Raw genomic sequence first — 20,139 nt, 5'->3', positions numbered from 1 at the left:
TTGCGAAAATTAAGAATATTAACTCAGTCCTTTTAATAGTTTCCTTACAAGCCAATTGCAATTGGATTGATTTCTTAGTAAAATAATATTATTATTGAAAATAATTAGACATTTTGGATACACTATATTTGAATTGTTTGATTGATAAAATGAAATTATATCGTAATTTTTATGTCATGTTTTATAATTAGTATGATAAAAATAATTTTAAACAAGAAACAAAAAATTAAAATCAAATATTTGTGTGTAAGTCTAAAAAATAGTTGATAATAATATTACTAAAAAATAAAAAATAAACATCATATGTAATTTTATTTAATTGTTCTAATTCATATTTATTGGGTCATTCTCTCTTTAATATTTAATATTCGCTTTTATCATCATCTGTTGGTTATTAACCGAGTTCATAATCATGTGAATTCGAATTTATGTCATTAAGATTATTAAAATCTCATTCTTTCATGTACTATTTGAATTATGAAAGATTTCAATTCTGATTGAAGTTATGAATTATGCAACATGTTAGTATGATCTAATATTGTTTCTTTATGTTATACTAAGGTAGGGTTAATATAGGAAATATTTTTTAAACAATAAATATCTTCTCAACCACATTTCGAAAACTTAAATGTTTCAAATTAAAGTATTCAGAAATGTCTATCGTGCTTGTATCTAAAATCATTCTCTCAAATGATATTATATTTCACGAAATAATAATATAAAGATGAAAGATGGTGACTTATGTTTTATTATCATTATTACTTAAAATAATAATATAACATAATTAACAAAAGAAACAAGGAAACCAACTAGAGGTGTGCATGGGCCGAGCCGGGCTCAGACAAAAAATTAGGCCCATTTTCTAGGTTAGGGCCTGGCCCGAAATACGGGCCTAAAAATTTATCCAAACCAGGCTCGAAATAAAATTGTTAAGCCCTAGCTCGGCCCGGCCCGACCCATATTAAATTTTTTTTAGCTTATTTCATTAAATAAAAAATTTTAAAATATAATAAATCAAATACATTTACAACAAATATTAAAACAAGAAACAAATAAAAATGTTACTAAAACAATCCCTAAAACAATACACAAATTGAAAATATAATAAAAAGTGATTATATTAAAATTGAAAATAAAATGTAAATATGATTAAAAATAAAAAATATATATATTTAGTATATAATATGGGCCGGGCTCGGGTCAAAAAAATTTTACCTGAGCCCAGCCCATTTTCTAAACGGGGCTTACTTTTTTGCCCAAACCCATATTTCGGGCCTATATTTTTACCCGAACCCTCCTATTTTTCGGGCGGGCCTTCGGGCCGTGCCGGATAGCCTGACCCATGCACACCTCTACAACCAACCGGCCACTATAAATAACTACGACAATATTTCCATTTAAAATCATTCGCTTATGTTTTTTACACTCATTTAGTTCATATAAGTTAATAGCGATTAATTTTAATAGTTTTTACTTTTTACGATTTAGTCTTTGTACCACAATAACTAACCGATTAATAAAATTGCCGGACCAAAAATTATTAGGATACTATAAATGACTCGTAAATATTAATAAATAATATTTACTGACTCAATTGTCAAAAAATGAGGTTCCAAAACCACTGTTTTCTGTACCGCCAAAAAGGGGCTATTTCATCATTCCAATTTGAATGTGTTTATGTCTTGTTGTTGTGCCCAAATGAGTTTAAACATTGATTTGTAATGCTTTGATTCATATTGAGATGATATGATGATGTTTTGGGTATATTTAAACTGTTTTTAAGTCAATTTTTGGCTCTATGAGTCATGGTTTCAGAACTTGGGCTCAATAGTATTGACACAAATGAGATAGAATGCCTTAATATGTTGCTTGGAACACTTGTATCGATACATCTAGGCATTTCTACTGCAACAAGTGCCTCAAACTCAAGCAACTACACTGTTTTGAGTCGTTTTGACTTTCTAAGATCCATTTTGAGTCCGGAGCACCTTTGACCACCCCCAAACATCTTCAAAATGATTTTAAATTTTCTCTAAAGGCTTTTAATCATCCTAAACATGGGTTAATGATTTTATAAAAATATTTTAAAAATTCAAGTTTAGTAAAATTCGTATTTCTCTCAACCCGAAAGACCTTGATTGAAGCTGATAAGCCTCTTATGATCTAAATGGGTCTTAACATGAATTCAATGACACAAAATGATTTCAAAATTGCATATTACACTTTTTTTAACATTGGAAATGTAACAGCCAAAATTCAGTGAAATCGGAATAGTGGTTTCGAGACCACAAATCTGAGTCTGAAAAATAAAATTATTTAAATTTCATAAAATGATAGGTGTTATGATAGGAATATTGCATGAAATTTTTTATCGAAAAATTTTATCAATTATATGTCTAATTGCAAAAAGGACTAAATTGAATAAAATGTCAAAGTTGAATTCTAGTAGTTATAAGGATTAAATAGCTATAGAATTAAAAGTGAAAAGTCCTTATATGACAATTAGACCATTGATGAAAAACATGTAGATATTTTTAATGAGTCATCCATGGAAAAATTGAAAAAGATTAAGGACTAAATTGAAAACTGAATTAAATAAAGTATGATAAATGATTAAATAGAATTAAACCCATTTTATACCTTCTTCTTCATAAAACACATGGAAACCCTAGAAGAGAGAAAGGAAATTTCTCAAGCTTGATTTGGTAAGTTATATGTCCCGTTTTTAGTAATTTTTATATTTTTGAGATCGGGAAAGCTTAATTTCTTTATTTAGGTGATTAAATTGAAAGAAAACCAAAGTTTAGAAAATTACCCATGGATGAATATGCTGTAAAATGAAAGTTTTTGATAGAAAATGAAAGATTATTGTTAGATAAACCAATTTTACAAAGTGATTTTTAGTGAAAGCATGTGTAGGGATTAAATTGCAAAGTAGTGAAATTCTTGGAAAAATTCTAAAATTTATGAAATACATGTGCTGTAAAAGTTATATTGGAATTTTGAATAAGCTTGGAATAAGGAGTAAATTGCATGAATTTCAATTTTCGAGTCTAGGGACGAAATTAGAATTATTTAAAAGTTTAGGGGCAAAATGGTTCTTTTACCTAAAATGTGAAATGGGCTTGATTGAGTATAACAAGTCATAGAATTGATGATTAAATTTATTTATATAGATCCAAAAGTGTTGAACAAAGAAAAAGATCGATAGAAAGAAAAAGTCTCGGATTAGTAGATACGATCAATTGTCGAGGTAAATTCGTATAACTAAATTAAGTATATAAATGTGTTTAATTAATTGTTAAACTATGTGCATCATGTCTTGTATTTGGTAAGTACATGTAATAAACAATTATTGTTTTGTGACTTATATAAATGATGAAATGGTGATGAATCCGTTTGAATATTGATTTCCGATTGGACAGGTGATTACCGTGACTATGAGATTTTGCATATGTTGCAATAAAGGTTGTCCCTAAAGGATAATCTTTTGATCTCATTATGAAAAGAAAATGTATCCCAAAAGGGTAATACTTGAAAAGGATTGGTGTACCCAAATGGTACAATTTGAAAAGGTTATGTACACCTTGTATGTACACTTGAAAAGGTTAGGTATACTTTGTGTATACCATATGAAAAGGAAAGGTATACTTTGTGTGTACCACTTGGAAAGGAATGTACACCTCAAGTGTACAACTGGAAAAGGAAAGGTCTATCAGAAATTCAATAATTTAGCGGTAACGACATACATAGTGATATAAAAAGAAATGGTATGATGAGCTCATCTATGCATTTTAATATTTTTAAAACTAATCAATTGGTTGAATGATTGTGTATAGGCCTTATTTGCTAATTGAATAAGTTAATGGACATATTACTTAATGTATGAATTACTTGATGAACATAAATGGTAAGTGTATTTTGGTTATATGAACTTACTAAGCATTAATGCTTACTAGGTTTATTTTCCTTTTTTTATAGTGCTCAAGGCTCGTGAAGGTTGGAATTGGGTCGGAGCTATCATCACACTATCAATCTTTTCATTTTGGTAAAAATGATAAATCTATTTTGATATAATGGCATGTATAAGCTTTTATGGCTAAATGATAAATTAATATTTTGGGTTGTAATTAAGTCATAAAAGTGGTTAGTAATGCATGTTTGAGATGGATATGCTGTGAATTATTATAGAAACATGTTGATTTGAATAATAACAATTGGTTGAATTGGTTGGTATATACTTGGAAGTTTTCATGCAGATAAATAATTTGGTTTGGGGTGAGAAATGAGGTTTGGAATGGCCTTATTTCGTCCACACAGGTATGACACACGGGTGTGTGTGACACACGGTAAGCCCATGGGAGTGTGAAATGACCGTGTGTCCCCTGCATCCTTAAATGTGAAGTCAGGATAGTACACTGGCAAAAGACACGGTCGTGTGTCTTGGTCGTGTGAAGGACACGGGTTTCAAGCATGGTCGTGTGTCAAAATCATGTGAAAATGGCTTTAAAATGGTGAAAAATCAGTTTACCACACGGCCTAGTCACATGGGCGTGTGCCCAGGCCGTGTACCCCTTTGGTACTTAAGAAATTGTAAGTCATAATTCCACAAGGCCATGGGATCCCCATGGGCTGGCCACACGGCCATGTCCCAAGCCACACGGGCGTGTACCCCTATCTTCAATGAAAAATTTCCAAAGTTGCCAGTTTAGTACCGAACCACTTCCAAAGCATGTATTGGGCCCCATAGGCCTATATTAGGGAATTTTGGATGAAATTTGAAATTTTTTAATTTGGAATGCAAATTTATGACTCGGTTTTGTACAAATGCTAATGTATAAGTTCGGTAATGCCTCGTAACCTTATTTCGGTGACGGATACAGGTTAAGAGTGTTACAGGAAACTCTTTTAAAGAAAATCTATAAGGTTGTCAAATGGTGTTTTATCAAAAGAACATTTTGACTATGAATTACAAAGTACTCTGATAGCACTCCCAATCATACCGTACATTGATACAGATAAAGAATGTTACATTTGCCAACCATACTTAATGAAACTTGTACTATGGTTTACAAGAGCTTAATACAAATCATCGATGATTCATTACTTATTTCTTCCATTTCAGCATAAGAATTCAACTTATTTTAATAAACACAAATTATAGCAATATTCTTTTCACAATAAATTCATTATCAATATGTAACAATTCTCAACAATTTAAACCATCAATGCAAAGCGTGATATCAACTCACCTCAAATCCAATAAGGTTTGACTAACGCTTCAATTTCCATAGCATACGTGAATAGAGTCTTAGTTCGATTGACATGAATATTGTTGTCAATGTAGGAAGACGTGGGTTCGAATATGTTAAAACGCATTATCCTCCTATTTATGAGTTAAGAAGAGACTATATGTAATTCTAGACATATCAATACAAAATCTTGATTAAATCTTTCCTACAAGCTCAAAGCCAAAGCTTAATCCATCTTCTTCTTTTTACCCTTTTCCACTCCTTTCCCCTTGCTTTAAAACCAACCCAAATTATTGCTACTATAAAATTAACATTAACCTCAATTACATCACGAATGCTTAACTCTCGTCTCTCCCATTCCCAAGGCTCCAAAGCCTTAGCTCCATTCTTTTATCCCAACCTAAACATGATTTTGAAACTCTATCCTCTTTTTATAAAATTTAAGCTAAATACATGAATGTAAATTAGAATAAAAGAAATTCTCACCTTTTAACTCCTTTACCCCATATCCAACTTCACCCAATTTTTCTTCAATTGAAGTTTACCTTGCATAAATTAAACTTTCACTAAATTCCCTACTTGAATTTCAATTTAAAGTGATGTAAGGAAGCTTAAAGGGGAAAATAATCAAATCTTCACTTTTCTCTCTCTTCTTTTGAGCTTGGAAATCTTTCCAAATTACAAGAAAATGGAGATTAATTTACCTACACTGTTTGGTTATGCTTTCCAAGCTCTCTCTATTATTTCCCACTTTCTTCTCATCTCCCTATTAGCCGTGAGAATGAATGAAGAAGCTTCCAATGATTTCTTCAATTTTTCATTACTTCAATAATTCATTTAGTTAACATCATTTGGTGGAGATGGCCCTCTTCACTAATCCTAATTAATTATGGTCCAATTGCACCATGCTCCTTGGATCATTTACCATTTATATCCTTCCAATTCATTAATACTTTCAATTAAATTACTCAACCAAGATTTGGTGGAGTTCTAAGTGTTCAACGCCTTGATTGAACTCTCCACTATCTTCAATTATTTCGTGGTCAAATTTCCTCATAGGTCCTTTGATCAATCACTAACCGTATCTTCTCAATTTCTTTTTCTCTCTCCCTTTTGTATTTCTCCGTATGAAATGGTGAGAAAAATCTCTTAGAAGCATTCTTCTTTTCCTTTAATTAATTCTCATTACCACCCATCATGTTAAAATCAATGGATGGGATTTACTTGAGTAATTTCTTAGTGGAAATCAACAGCACATGCATGTGGCCATTCCACTTAACATATATTCTTTTTGGTAAATTACTTGTAAGGACTAGTTCCAATTACTCAACTAACCCCTTTCTCTTTCAAATCAATTTAACTTTTCCTCCTACTTTACTTTACTTTATAATTAAGTCCATAGATCAATTAGCTATTCATAATTCAATTATATTTTCGGTAATTTTCTGGTGTCATGCACGTTTAATTAATATTTAAAATAAAATTATTACAATGCTCGTTCTTAAGAATTTAATTAGCTAAATCCTCGATTTGACACTATTTACAACACTAAAAATTTTAGGGCGTCATATTTTATGCTTAAGAGGTACTTAAATTTGGGGTTGCATGAGAATTTCTTTGATGTTAATTACACTCGTTGCATCAATTGGCTTGAAAATGCTATGATTGATGATTATTTTAGTTTTATTATTTTGTTATGTTAGATTTGAACAAGCTTAATGAGTTCATAATGCTGGAAAAGATAACTCCTCCTAGAATGCCGTTTGAATATGCTTGAACTTTGCATATTGATTTCTATTTACATAATTTTGCTCGTGACCCATTCCTTCTTAGGATGTGATGGATTGTGAAGTGGGAATGTGGATGGTGCTTGTGTTAAGAAGGATCATAGTGGTGAAGTCGGCATTGTAGCGAGAAACGCAAACGATATTTGTTCTTGAGACCTTTTGGAACCACTCAAAAGGGTAAACTTAATAGCATTGGCAGTTTGGCACTCAAATTTGCCAAGGACAGAAGCTATTCAGATACTGTGATTGGGGGCCACTCCATTATTGTGATCTACAAGCTCTGGCACTGATTTATCCTTACTTGCTTTCACCTTTTAGAGGCTCACAACATTCACTTCCACTTCTATTTCATTTTCTTTTATTAGTAGATTTGGCAACTCTATTGTGTTCCATGATTATGTAATGCGTGACAGATGCTGCATGAATTTTTTAACCTTAAAAAGAATCCTCTGTTATATTTTAGGCCAAGATTAGCCATTGTATTTGTAGAGTTTCGCTCTTTATTCGCCCTCCACATGCCCATCTTCTATAGCGTATATAGCTCCCCTTATCTCTCACTCAACTCCAAACTATATGTCTTAACCCCTATGTTATAGAAGTATTTTAGGCCGTTTACTGTTTGTTGCTGGTATTTCTTTGTAAGTAGTGATTAGACCTCCGGTCTTGCCCGATCAAAAAGGGAGAGAGTTTGTACAAAAATATAGATTCGAAAAATGGGTTAGGGAAAAACAATATAAGGCTTGTTTAAATAATAGACTGGGTCTTAGGTAAGATATTTTTGGCTTAGGCTCGACTCGGGCTGAATTCACAAAAGAACAAAAAAATGTAAATTTTTGTTATTTTTAATATTTTCTTATTGTTTTTCTCTATTTTGATATCATTTCACTATTATACTACTACTATTTTATTGTTATTATTTGTATATTGTATAATATTTGTTTTATTGTTAATTTTGTTATTATTTTAGAGACTTTTGCTTGTCAAATTGCATCTATTTTAGTGTTATTTAAATATACATATTTTTAAAATTTATTTTTAATTTTTCGAGAAATATTTATTTTAATATTTTTAATATTTCTATATATTATATATATTTAAAATTATATAAAAATTAATACGAACAAAGTGAACCAATATCTTAATATTTTTATATGAATTGAATTTAGATAAAATTTAAACTTATTTTTAAACTAACCTATTCCAAACCTAATAAACAAGCCTAAATTTTTATTGAGCACAACCCACGCATTAACACCTTTGGTAGTGAGTCAGTATTTGAACTATATATCATTTTGTCTTTACCTCTGTTCTTGACTATGATACCTAAACCACTAAAAACTAATAAAAAAGTCTTTTTCCTTTTCTTTTCTTTTTTATATTAAATTAATTAACACCGTATAAAAATTGAAAAACTGAATGCATACGATATTTTTCCATACTTATCCCCATATTTGAAAAATATAAACGGTAACGTTTTATCTTAAAAAAGAAAAAAAAAAAGGTCACAAGACGTCCTGAACTTCACATTAACCAAAACAAAATAATTTGAGAAATAACTATAAAAGAGAAAAATTAACAATAAAAAAATTTCTTTATTCCTTTTAATTTTGATATTGAGCAAATTAATCTCTTTTAAATTGAGAGTTTAATTTTTATTTTATCAATTAATTTTTATATAATTGACAGAAACTATTAATTATTGTAATTAATTATTTTTAATTGTCTATTTTGAGATTAATTTACTTAATGTTAGAATTGTGAGGGAATGAAGTTTACCAAAGATTATCTAAGTGGTTTAAATTGCCATTCCTCTTGTAAAAAAAAGGAAAAGAAAGCAAGAAAAGAAAACCTTTTTTGGCCTTTTAGTTATATTGAAATCCATAGAATATTCTATGTAAGCTTTATCCATAAGTTTCTGAAAGAAGAAATAAATAAGTGTGTATAAAGTGGCCATCGTTATCTCTTAAGGAAGAAGATGACATGTTTAGGAAATTCCCTGTTCAGCAATTGACAGCTTCCGGTGATGACCTCATCTGCTTCATCATTGGTCCAGTGGCTGTTTGAGTGGACATCATCACTACCCACCCACTCCAATGCTTAAAACGTCTCTCACTCCAAAAGATAGCCTTTTTTTTCTTTAAAAGAGATTAATACATTAATCAAATTGTGGAGAAAGAGACATTGAACCAGTTGAGTTTCGCCGACAAAGCTGAACTACATAACTTGGAATTTAATTGGTGTTGCCCAAATGAATAATAGAAAGAATTTCTCTAATCAGTGGGAGTTCCAAGTCTCTATATATCAACTCACAATATGTTCAAATTTAGGCTCAATTTATTTCATTTTTCTGAAAAATTTAATATTTTCTGTTGTTTAAATAAATTTGTATAAATTTTTTATTTAATAAATTTCTTAAAAATATTTTATAAAATTTATTTTTAATTAAACAAACATACATTTAACATTTTCTTATTTTTTATTATTTAATTGAATTTATTTTATCTATAATTTTATATTTTACATTGTTTTTGCATATATTAAAAATATTATATTAAATTCAGATTCATTACAACATTATTTTTTAATTACATGACTACTAAGTGAGTATTTTTATTTAAATAATGTGACATTAATAAAATTGACAAAAAAAGTTAACGATGTTAATAATTGGACTTGATTTTCAAATTTGAAAAGTAAAAGACTAAATTCTTGAAAATAAAAGACAAAAGACTAAATTACAAATCATGAAGTGTCATAGTAATTCCATATATATTTTAACTTTTATACTACAAAACATTTATTATTAATATATTTATAATTGTAATAAATATTTATTATTAAAATATTAATATTGAATATTTTTAATAATATGTGAATAATATTATTTAAAATTATTATTTTTAAAATTTATTATCAAAATAAAATTGAAATATTAAATAATTTATTAAAATAATAAATTATATTTATTATATTAATAATTTATTATATGATTAAATATAAATAATTAAATATGTATGTTTAATAATATTAAAAATATAATGTTTTAAATATTTTTAAAAATAAAAATAAAATTATCTATAGATAAGTTATTTTCCGAGAAATGACTTACGATTTTTAAAAGGTAAGTCATTTTAAAGGAAAAATGGTTTATTTTACCTTGACTTGTAAGTCATTTTCCATTGACTAAACTATTTCTGTAAAACAAACATAAAAAAATGTAAAAAATAATTTCTGTACAACTCTTTATATGTAAACAAACGGACCCTTAATTAAAGCAAGCATAGCAAAATGTTAGAAACTAAAAACCTGGGCGATTTAACCAAAATAAAAATGAAAACACCCCTCAAATCAGAACAAGCAAATTCAACATCTTTAACATATCATTAAAATCCAAAATCTATCCACTTCTTTCAAGAATTAAGTGCAACTCATCAAAGTTTAGATTTTTTTTAATTTATATATATTTACTTTTTTATATTTTTACTTTTTTATATGTTTCTACTTTTTTCATTTTATTTTTAGATTATTATATATATTAAAAATAAATAATTATATAATACAATCTTAATGTATGGCATCATTTTCTTTTAGTGTGGCCATTTGTATGATGCCAAATTCAATGATTAATCTGAAAAAATTTCACAGATTAAATTACCATAAATATATCCTTATCCCTTAAATAAAAATAATTTTAATTTGAATAAAACTTACAAATTAAGTGAGAAATCACCTTACAGCAAATTTGATGGTTTTACTTGGTAATTTCAGTTGTATTGTCTGAATTTTTTTAATATTATGATGAAATATATGAAATTAATTGTTTTATACTTTTAAATATAAAATTAAGTTAATAATTTTTAAATGGCAACTATTTTGTCTTTATTTGCTTTTTAAATATCCTACAAATAAGATCTTGTTTGATAAATTAAATTTTATAAGTATTGAATTTATATTAAAATTATTTTAGTTAATAATTAAAATATAAGTACGAAATATAATTATATTATCAATAAATTTTTTTGAAATTTTCTCTTAAAAAATTAAAATAATTATAAAATATAATTAAAATATTAAATATTAAGAAGTTAAATTTTTTATTATTTTATTACATCTTAAAGATAAATAACATCATTTAAAATTCACTTTGAGATAGTTTTTCACTTTATTGATAATATAAAATCATTAAAATATTTATTTATATGAAACAAACAGCTTTATTCAATATTCGTATAACATATAATAAAGGGATAAGGGGTCAATTATTCAGTTACAAGTTCCCGATGGTGGCCATTTTGTACTTATCCACCTTGAATCAATGGACACCTTCAAACAGTGGTTTTCAAAAATTTAAAACCCTCCAACGCCCCACCCACAATAAAACACAAGACCACGCTTACACAACTAACAACTGCATAGCCTTAGATGCTGAACCACCACGTGTCCTTATCCCTCAATATAGTCCTTGAGCAATATTGTAAATATTGGGTTGTTGAACTCAATACTTACATATTTAACAGCCGTTGATTGTTTTTTTCCTTTAACGGTTTGATTTATATTCGATTTTATATTATCGGTTCAATTGGATGATCCAATTTGTCTCAAGGGTCGTTGTCTTTCAATTAAAATTGTGCCCCAATGCTTATTTTTTATTACAGGAAAAATCTTCTTATTAACATGTTATCGGCGAAGATTAAGTTATCTAATGTCCGAATAGTTATCTCGAAATGGTGAGCTCACAATTATTTCCTTAATTTTTTAGTGATAAACTTATTGTTCGAACGTTTTTCTAACTTGTCACGTATCTTGACTCGAATAGAGATATAATAATCATAAATAAAAAAATAATGCCCTCATTATATATATATATGATAAAATAGTATCATGTTAAGAATGAAATATAAAGAATGAATTCAGTTAAAATTAAATGAATGTATAAAGATTTATGCCTATACTTATTACTACAACTTATATAAAAAACGTCAAACCATTTAATGACACAATTTTAATGTACACACCATTTATTACTTTATCTTACAATGATCAATTTTAATAAATTTTTTTATAGAGAAGCCACAATGCAATTAGGATATATTAAAATGACTGTTATGTTATTTTCCACCTTTTAATCAAACATAACTCGACAGCTGCTTACGTGCCAATATATAATGGAATTTAAGGACCCACTTTTACAACGTTACCGTTGAATTGAGTGATCCCACACTCTCGTCTCAAGCTTTTTTTTTTACTCTAATTTTGTAGCATGCAATATAGATTCACGTACGATCATTAGATTCATCGTGATCCAACGGCTCACGTTTACGTCCTTACTGCACTCTGTAATTCTTCAGCTTACTTTATAGTAGTGTCTTTTTGCTACTTTCGTGTCCACTCCCTCCTCTCTCTCTCTCTCTCTCCCCTTTGCAATGGCGAAATATGCTTCTTCTCCCCGATGGCTTCTTCAAAGCTTAATTTTTACGATTCTATCGACGGTACGCGCTCAGCTCCCGGGCACATGGGAACTTCTAGTCCCAAACGCCGGCGTAGCCTCCATGCATACGGCGGTTACCAGGTTTAACACGGTTGTTCTTCTGGACCGGACCAACATCGGACCTTCCCGTAAAATGCTTCCGAAAGGCCAGTGCCGTATCGACTCGAACGACGTCGTACTTAAAAAGGATTGCTTCGCTCATTCCGTCGTTTTGGATCTGCAAACCAACCAAATCCGGCCGTTGATGATACTCACCGACACTTGGTGTTCATCGGGACAGTTCCTCCCCGACGGAACACTTGTACAAACTGGAGGAGACTTGGACGGGTTTAAAAAGATCCGGAAATTCGAACCGTGTGAACCCGGAGAGTTTTGCGACTGGGTGGAGCTGAAAGACGTGGAGTTAGCTAATGGCCGATGGTATGCAACGAACCAAATATTACCGGACGGAAGGGTAATTATCGTCGGAGGGAGAGGAACGAACACCGTCGAGTACTATCCGCCGAGGAAAAACAAGAACGGCGCAATTGAACTGAAATTCTTAGCTGACGTGGAAGATAACCAAATGGACAACTTATACCCTTACGTCCACCTCCTTCCCAACGGTCACCTTTTTATCTTTGCCAATAATAAAGCGGTGATGTACGATCACGAGGGCAATAGAGTAATTCGAGATTACCCAGCATTATCCGGGGGCCCACGGAATTATCCCTCAGCTGGATCGTCGGTGATGTTAGCCCTTGAAGGGGATTTTTCAACGGCTGTGATTGTCATCTGTGGTGGAGCTCAATACGGAGCTTTCATCGAGAGGAGTACTGACACTCCGGCGCATGGTAGTTGTGGGCGCATTGTAGCCACTGATCCAAAACCGGGTTGGGAGATGGAGGATATGCCATACGGACGGATCATGGGAGATATGGTGATGCTTCCCACAGGTGATACTTTGATCATCAACGGAGCTCAAGCCGGGACCCAAGGGTTCGAGATGGCTTCCAACCCGTGTTTATACCCGGTTCTATACCGACCGGATCAACCAGTTGGTTTACGGTTCATGACTTTAAACCCGGGAACAGTTCCCCGAATGTACCATTCAACCGCCAACTTGTTACCCGATGGGCGAGTTTTAATTGCAGGTAGTAACCCACATTATTTTTACAAATTCGGTGCAGAATTTCCGACGGAATTAAGGCTGGAAACATTTTCACCTGAGTATTTATCCCCGGATCGAGCCAATGTTCGACCGGTAATCGAGGGAATTCCCGAGACGGTACGTTATGGCGAGGCGTTCGATGTATTTGTGTCAGTTTCACTACCGGTCGTGGGAATCATCGAGGTCAATTTCGGGAACGCACCTTTTGCTACACATTCGTTTTCACAAGGTCAGAGATTAGTTAAACTTAATGTTACGCCGTCAGTTCCAGATAGTGGCCGATACAGGATTAAATGTAAAGCACCACCAAATGGAGCGGTTGCTCCGCCAGGTTATTATATGGTTTTTGCTGTTAACCAAGGGGTTCCAAGTGTCGCTCGTTGGGTTCATTTAGTTGCTTAAATTGTTTAATCGTATTGCAAAGATTTGCAATTGTATTAACTTTTCCAAGTCTTAAAATTCTCAATTGTTTATATACAAAATGTAGTAATTTTTTGTGTTGACATTAATTCAAGACTAAGGAGTGAAGTTGCATACTAAATATTTGGATTAAATTAGAAATTCTCTATTTTGCATCCATTTTTATTTTTAAATTGAGAATGAAAAATGGAAACTAAAGTAGTTTTGATCGTATGGCTTGGGTACCTACTTGCACAAGTTTTTACTGTAATGGGGCTGGACACTGATATTGCTGCATAAAAGCAAAGGATTTCTTGCATCTATTTGTACCCAATTAAAAGGAAAAGGACTTGGGAAATTCAATAAATGCTTTTTCATAACAGTCCTTAGTATACAATTATAGCCAAAGGATTTCTTGCATCTATTTTGTTGTCTTACTAACTAGTCATCTCTAAACCTTGTAACATTTAGTGCAACGACCCACACCTTAATTTTATCTGAAAAAGAAAATGGACAAATTCAAGTTGATTTACCGATAGAAAGATATTACAAGCTGATACAAGCAACAAATTGAGCTTTACTACTACGCTACAATCTCATAACCTGCCTTGATTGAAGACTAGGAAACACTAAACAATAGCACCAATATCTTTATTTATGTGAAGACACAATGAGTTATTAATGTTAAGCCATGGATCCAGCCGCATCATGGTCATCTTCATTGTAATTAGCAACAGCCAAGCTCTGGACATTTTTGTAAGAGTAACGCTTTGCCACGAAAACAAAGAGGAGCAAGTTCGCCATGGTCATGATTGCCAATAGCCAGTAAAAATTGTCTAAGCGGCTGCTGTTCAAGTCTTTGCCGAACCAACTCTTCCCTCCCTTCTCAGTGATGTGATCGACGAGCGTTATGAGCAGGCTGCTAAGGAAGTTTGCAGCTCCAATCACGCTGAGGTAAAATGCAATGCCTAAGCTTCTCATGGAATCAGGTACTTGGTCATAAAAATACTCTTGCAAGCCCACCAGGGCGAATCCATCTCCTGCACCGATGATGAGGAACTGGGGTGCTAACCAGAATACACTCATTGAGAGGGAGCCATTCACTGGGTCCTTTTTGACTGCACCTAATCTCTTTTTTTCCACAAGGGCTGCAACTATCATTGTAGCGATTGAGAAAAGCATCCCAATGCCAATCCTCTGGAGAATTTTGATGCCTCGTTCGTTTCCAGTTGCTTTCCTTAGTATTGGTACGAGGATCTTTTCATATATGATTACCGACGTTATCATTCCAATGGCGGCTAGAGAGTAAATGGAGGCTGGTGGGATGAGAAAACCGCCAATGTTACGGTTCATAATGACACCTTGTTTGATGAAGAATGTGGCAGCTTGGGCTACGCAGATTCCAAAGGGTAATGTTGCTAGCCATATGGGAATCATGTTGAGAACAAGTTTCATCTCCTCAACCTTGGTCACTGTTGCAAGTCTCCATGGATCCTGTTTCTCAAATGAATTCTCCTTCTCCTCAACAATGGCTGCTCTGTCAAGGAACCTGAGAGGCACAGCGCTTCAGTAAAATTATAAAGAGGAATGGAAATCAATATAGAAGTCTTAAAAGTGTTTTTTTTTCCCTATCTTACTTAAGTTTCTTGGTGTGACACAGAAGCCTCCCCTGAGCCTTTTGGGAGTTGGGAACTTCATACAAATCTGCAGGATTGGAGGGGTGGGGCAATTTTCTTTTAGAAATGGCAGCTACTAAAACCTGTAACATTGGAGTTAAGGGGCTTCCCGATGGCATCCTGTAACGATAATACGGCCTTCCAATGATGAAGATTAACAGCGACGAAGCCATTACTACAGTGAGAATAATATCCGCAATGCCCCAATTGACATGGTCTTGAACGTATACAATTACAGTGACGCCCAATAAGAGTCCAGAGCAAAGACCAGAGTTCCACCAGTTGAAGAAAGACATCTTGTTCTTTCTCTCCTGTGGGTGATCATCGTCGAACTGGTCAGCTCCAAAGCTCTCCAATGAAGGTTTATGGCCTCCCGTTCCAATGGAGATCAAGTATATGGCAAGGAAAAAGGCCACTTCATGAGCCTTCCTTGGCTCAGCACACACATCACCTTCGCATGCTCTTAAGCTTGGTACAAACCAGGACATTGTCAACAGAATCAATCCCTGTTTATTACAGAGGGGTTAATCCCGAATCAAAATGATGGAAAGTGGAAGAGAAATGGGAATAAGATGTAATTACCAAAAGGTAGACAATGGTTGAACAAAGAACAGTAAAAAAGCGGCCCAAGTAAGCATCAGCAATGAAACCTCCAAACAATGGCATCAAGGTGGTGACCCCAGCCCAGTAGTTGACACTCCTCGCAGCAGTTTTGAGGTCTTGGTGAATCACCTTGGTGAGGTAAATGATTAAACTCGTTGCTATCCCAAAGTAACTCAGCCTTTCACTGAACTCGATTGCTGCCACCCCACATAATCCCCACAGTCAAAAAAAAACAAAAAATCCTTTCTTATAAAATTTCAACAAAGATTATATTCCACATATCACAATACGACACGACAAGGCAAATAACAACAATGCTCGCTAACCCTGTTGATATGGACTTTAGGCATTTGTTCTTGTTCTTAACTGCAAATTAGAGGCTACATTTTGACTAAAAAAAGGCAGTAGGGCCTTTGTTTTATAATGATACTTGAAGGATTGTGACTGTGTGGGTAGACAAGAATAAATCGGTCGACTTAAGAATATCATCAAGATTTCTTGATGTCGACTTATACAAACCCAACAACCAATTAATATATCAACTTGCACCGTTGCTTAAATAAATAAATAAAAATCACAGCCCAAATTAATTATAAAAAAAAAAACCAAAACTGAAAATTTTCTAATACATCGAGATGAAAGCAGCAGTGGAGAACAGGACAACCCATTTGCATAAGGAAAGTCAAATAATAGTGCTACTCCCACTGATTTCTTAATTAGGGTTTATGGTTCATTCAAGCTATATCGGTGTACGAGATTTCCTAAGCCCCTTCTCTGGTGATGAGCAGATTACAAGGATGAAGCCGGGGCATTTGACACCAGCACTCATATTATTCAGTGAGTGCTGCAGTGGGCCCCTCTCCCACCTTCACCCTTATTTTTGTTTTTTTGCCATTATCTCTTATACTTTGTATGTATGCCATTTAGATCCTCTTTTCCCTAACTTGATGTATGGCTAACTTTGTTCCTTCATGGAAAACTACTCCTAGATTTGTATTAAGGCCAGTTGGATGAGAATCATGTAAAACTGACTTTCCAGTAATTACTTCTATTCTCTCTCTTTCTTTTTCTTTAATACAATTTCTACACCATCACTCAATACTCTCAAGAACTATCACAGTACTAAATGAATTAATACTCAATCCTCACAAATATTTATAACAGTTATATATATATATGTTGTAATCCATGGTTTTTAACAGTCGACCATTGATTCATTTGTAAACTTATTTATCACATACTATAAATACCAATAGTATATATACATATATTTATGCAACTTCACACGTTGACATATAATCTCGTATGTAGAGTTTAAAAACTCAGGGTAAGGGATGAGTTGATGCATTTAATAGGAATCTGAAAAAGTAGTTATGTAGGGTGGACTAGTGTCGTCGTTGGAGTTAGCGTGTAAAAACTGACATTATAGGTGTCAAGTAGTGATGTAACGTCATTGGCTTAGCATGCAAATGAAACAGAAAGAAAAAAAAAGAAGAAGAAGAAAATGCATGCTTGAAAACGTTTTCATGGCAACCTTACCGATGATAAAGAGAGAAGCTTTCCAAGCACCAGTGGAAGCTCGAAGGGGAAGTCTTCCTTTATGATCAACAGAAGAATCATAAACCCATTTCTCGTCATCGTCATGATCATCAGTAACATTAATATTTCTCATTTCATTTCCTTTTGTCTGCTCCATTTTGCTACTTCCCTTGCAGCTCTTATCTCTACCTTAAAGCACAAAGAAAAGCAAAGGAATAATATTTAAGAATTTCCCAACAATACTATGTTTATGGTTTGATAGTAAAGGAGAGGGAATGGGTGATTTGTGGGAGAAAAGCTATGCCTTGGGCCTCCTTTTATAGGGGAAAGATATTTGCTTTCTTTTTACATGGATAATAAATATTAATTAAATTCATCCCCAACCAAAAAAAAAAAAAAAAAAGGCGGTGACATGGTTATAAAATTTGAGAATTGAAAAATTGATAATATGTGATACATTATGTATAAGTTTTATGTATCATTAATGAAATACATTAAGTAAAATAATGAAGTTGATAAATTTATTTAATTATAATTAAATTTTATTTTTCTTTACATAGCAAAACTTCTCTAATTGAATTTTAAGATTTTGGCTATCAAACAATTATTTCATTGATTTTCAACCAGAAAAAAAAACAATTTCTTCTTTTCTTGCTTTTATATTTGTTTAACACTTTTAATTCTTATATTTGGCTGTATGATGGATCCGCAGGTGTAACTATTTGGAATTCCTCTCTAAACATTGTTTTTCAACGAAAAGACTGCCAGCAATATTCCATTGGTACCATAAGCAGAATTGTTGTAGCATGCAATGCTTAATTGTTTGCCATAACCAGTGGAGATATCATAGCCATAAGCACCGTAATTTGAAGCACTATTTACTAGTAGAAGGCTCAGCCAATTCTCAAGATTCTATGATGGATGGATTGTGTTTGATGATTAAAAATCAATGAAGGAAAAAAATTCCAAACCCCAATTTAAGATCTGAAATCCCAATTCAAGGAAGAAATTTTTAAAACTTTTATTTTGGTAATAATTTAAGAGTTGAAATCTGAATGAAAATTAACCGCAAAATAAAATTTCAAAACGAGAATTGTTACCACGTAATTATTTATATTTGATGGTAATTATTGTTTGAGAGAAATATATGTCCTGCTGTTGATTGGAAATGGCATCAATACCCATTACATATATTTGTTTTTCATGTCATTGTCAAATAAAAAGGGTGGGGGAAGTTTACATATAGAGTACTTAGTGAAATTCTATTTCCGGTATAATATTCCATAATTGAATGCCTATGGTTCAAACAAATTATTTTGTTAAATGTCCCTCTATCTTTACTCCACCATACATCTTTTTTACTCCACTATTGCTTTTCTGTGAATATTCTCAAAGTGAATTATATGTGTATATATACACCATTATAAATGTATAATCTACCATTAATTCTCCCATGCACAAACTTCTGCTTTCAAAGTGTAGTGAAATGTTCAATGATTTAACTATAGTTTATGTTTTCCTCTTTGCAAAGGACCTTTTAGCCACTCTAAAGTGCTACCTAGCTAGAATAGAAGTGGTGCACATTTTTTTTCCTTTAAAGAAGAAAACAAAAAGAAAAAAAATATTTATTATTATTATTTTTTTTTGTGGTGGAAGCAGTAGTTCGATTATCCCCTTTTTCTCTTCACCATTATATTCATTATTCTTAGTCTGACTCATGACTATTATAATAATCAATAATCAATAATACTATTCATTAGAAAGGTGATCCAGCATTATATATATCTTATTATAGTATTTCTTTTATACTCACATAAATTTTATCTACTTGCTATTTAAAATTAATCATGTTCGGATTGAGGTGATATCGAAATAAAATTTTCCTAATAATAAATTAATGACGACTTTAAATTTTGGATTTAATCCAAATATTTATAATATTTTAATTGCAACTATTAAAATATGTATGAAATATATTAAAAAAGTTCAAATTTAATATATTACCATGACAAGTTAACGATAAGATTTGAAGTCTATTTGATAATAAAATCTATAGGCCAAATCGTGCTTAAAGAGGATTACAAAAAATTGTATTTTAATTGAACTGTATCATTTGATTCATTGAATTGTAAGTCTATTTAAATATAAATAGTAAAAAGGCATTAAGATTAGATCATTCCCAAAGCTTTAATGGCACATTTCTACCCCACCCATACATAATTAAATAGTTACCTCAACTATTGGA

General features: G+C 31.9%; 2 protein-coding genes across 2 annotated transcripts; one reads left to right on the top strand and one right to left on the bottom strand.

Moving 5' to 3' along the window:
• Positions 1–12,234: 12,234 nt before the first annotated feature.
• LOC108457072 (aldehyde oxidase GLOX-like) lies at positions 12,235–14,238 on the top strand. The gene has a single exon (XM_017755892.2). The coding sequence runs from the start codon at positions 12,463–12,465 to the stop codon at positions 14,077–14,079; it is 1,617 nt and encodes a 538-aa protein (XP_017611381.1). The 5' UTR covers positions 12,235–12,462; the 3' UTR covers positions 14,080–14,238.
• A 329-nt stretch (positions 14,239–14,567) lies between these two features.
• Positions 14,568–18,205, bottom strand: LOC108457071 (protein NRT1/ PTR FAMILY 5.6). The gene is made up of 4 exons (XM_017755891.2): positions 17,895–18,205; positions 16,335–16,552; positions 15,714–16,258; positions 14,568–15,625 (listed from the first exon to the last, which is right to left on the bottom strand). Exons 1-4 carry the CDS (start codon positions 18,049–18,051, stop codon positions 14,761–14,763), a joined length of 1,785 nt encoding a protein of 594 aa, XP_017611380.1. The 5' UTR covers positions 18,052–18,205; the 3' UTR covers positions 14,568–14,760.
• Between the last annotated feature and the right edge of the window lie 1,934 nt (positions 18,206–20,139).

The sequence above is a fragment of the Gossypium arboreum genome, chromosome 9 (assembly GCF_025698485.1).
Source record: "Gossypium arboreum isolate Shixiya-1 chromosome 9, ASM2569848v2, whole genome shotgun sequence".
NCBI classification, from domain to species: domain Eukaryota; kingdom Viridiplantae; phylum Streptophyta; class Magnoliopsida; order Malvales; family Malvaceae; genus Gossypium; species Gossypium arboreum.
Note: the sequence above shows the minus strand (reverse complement) of the source record. Positions and strands in the feature narration are given on the sequence as shown.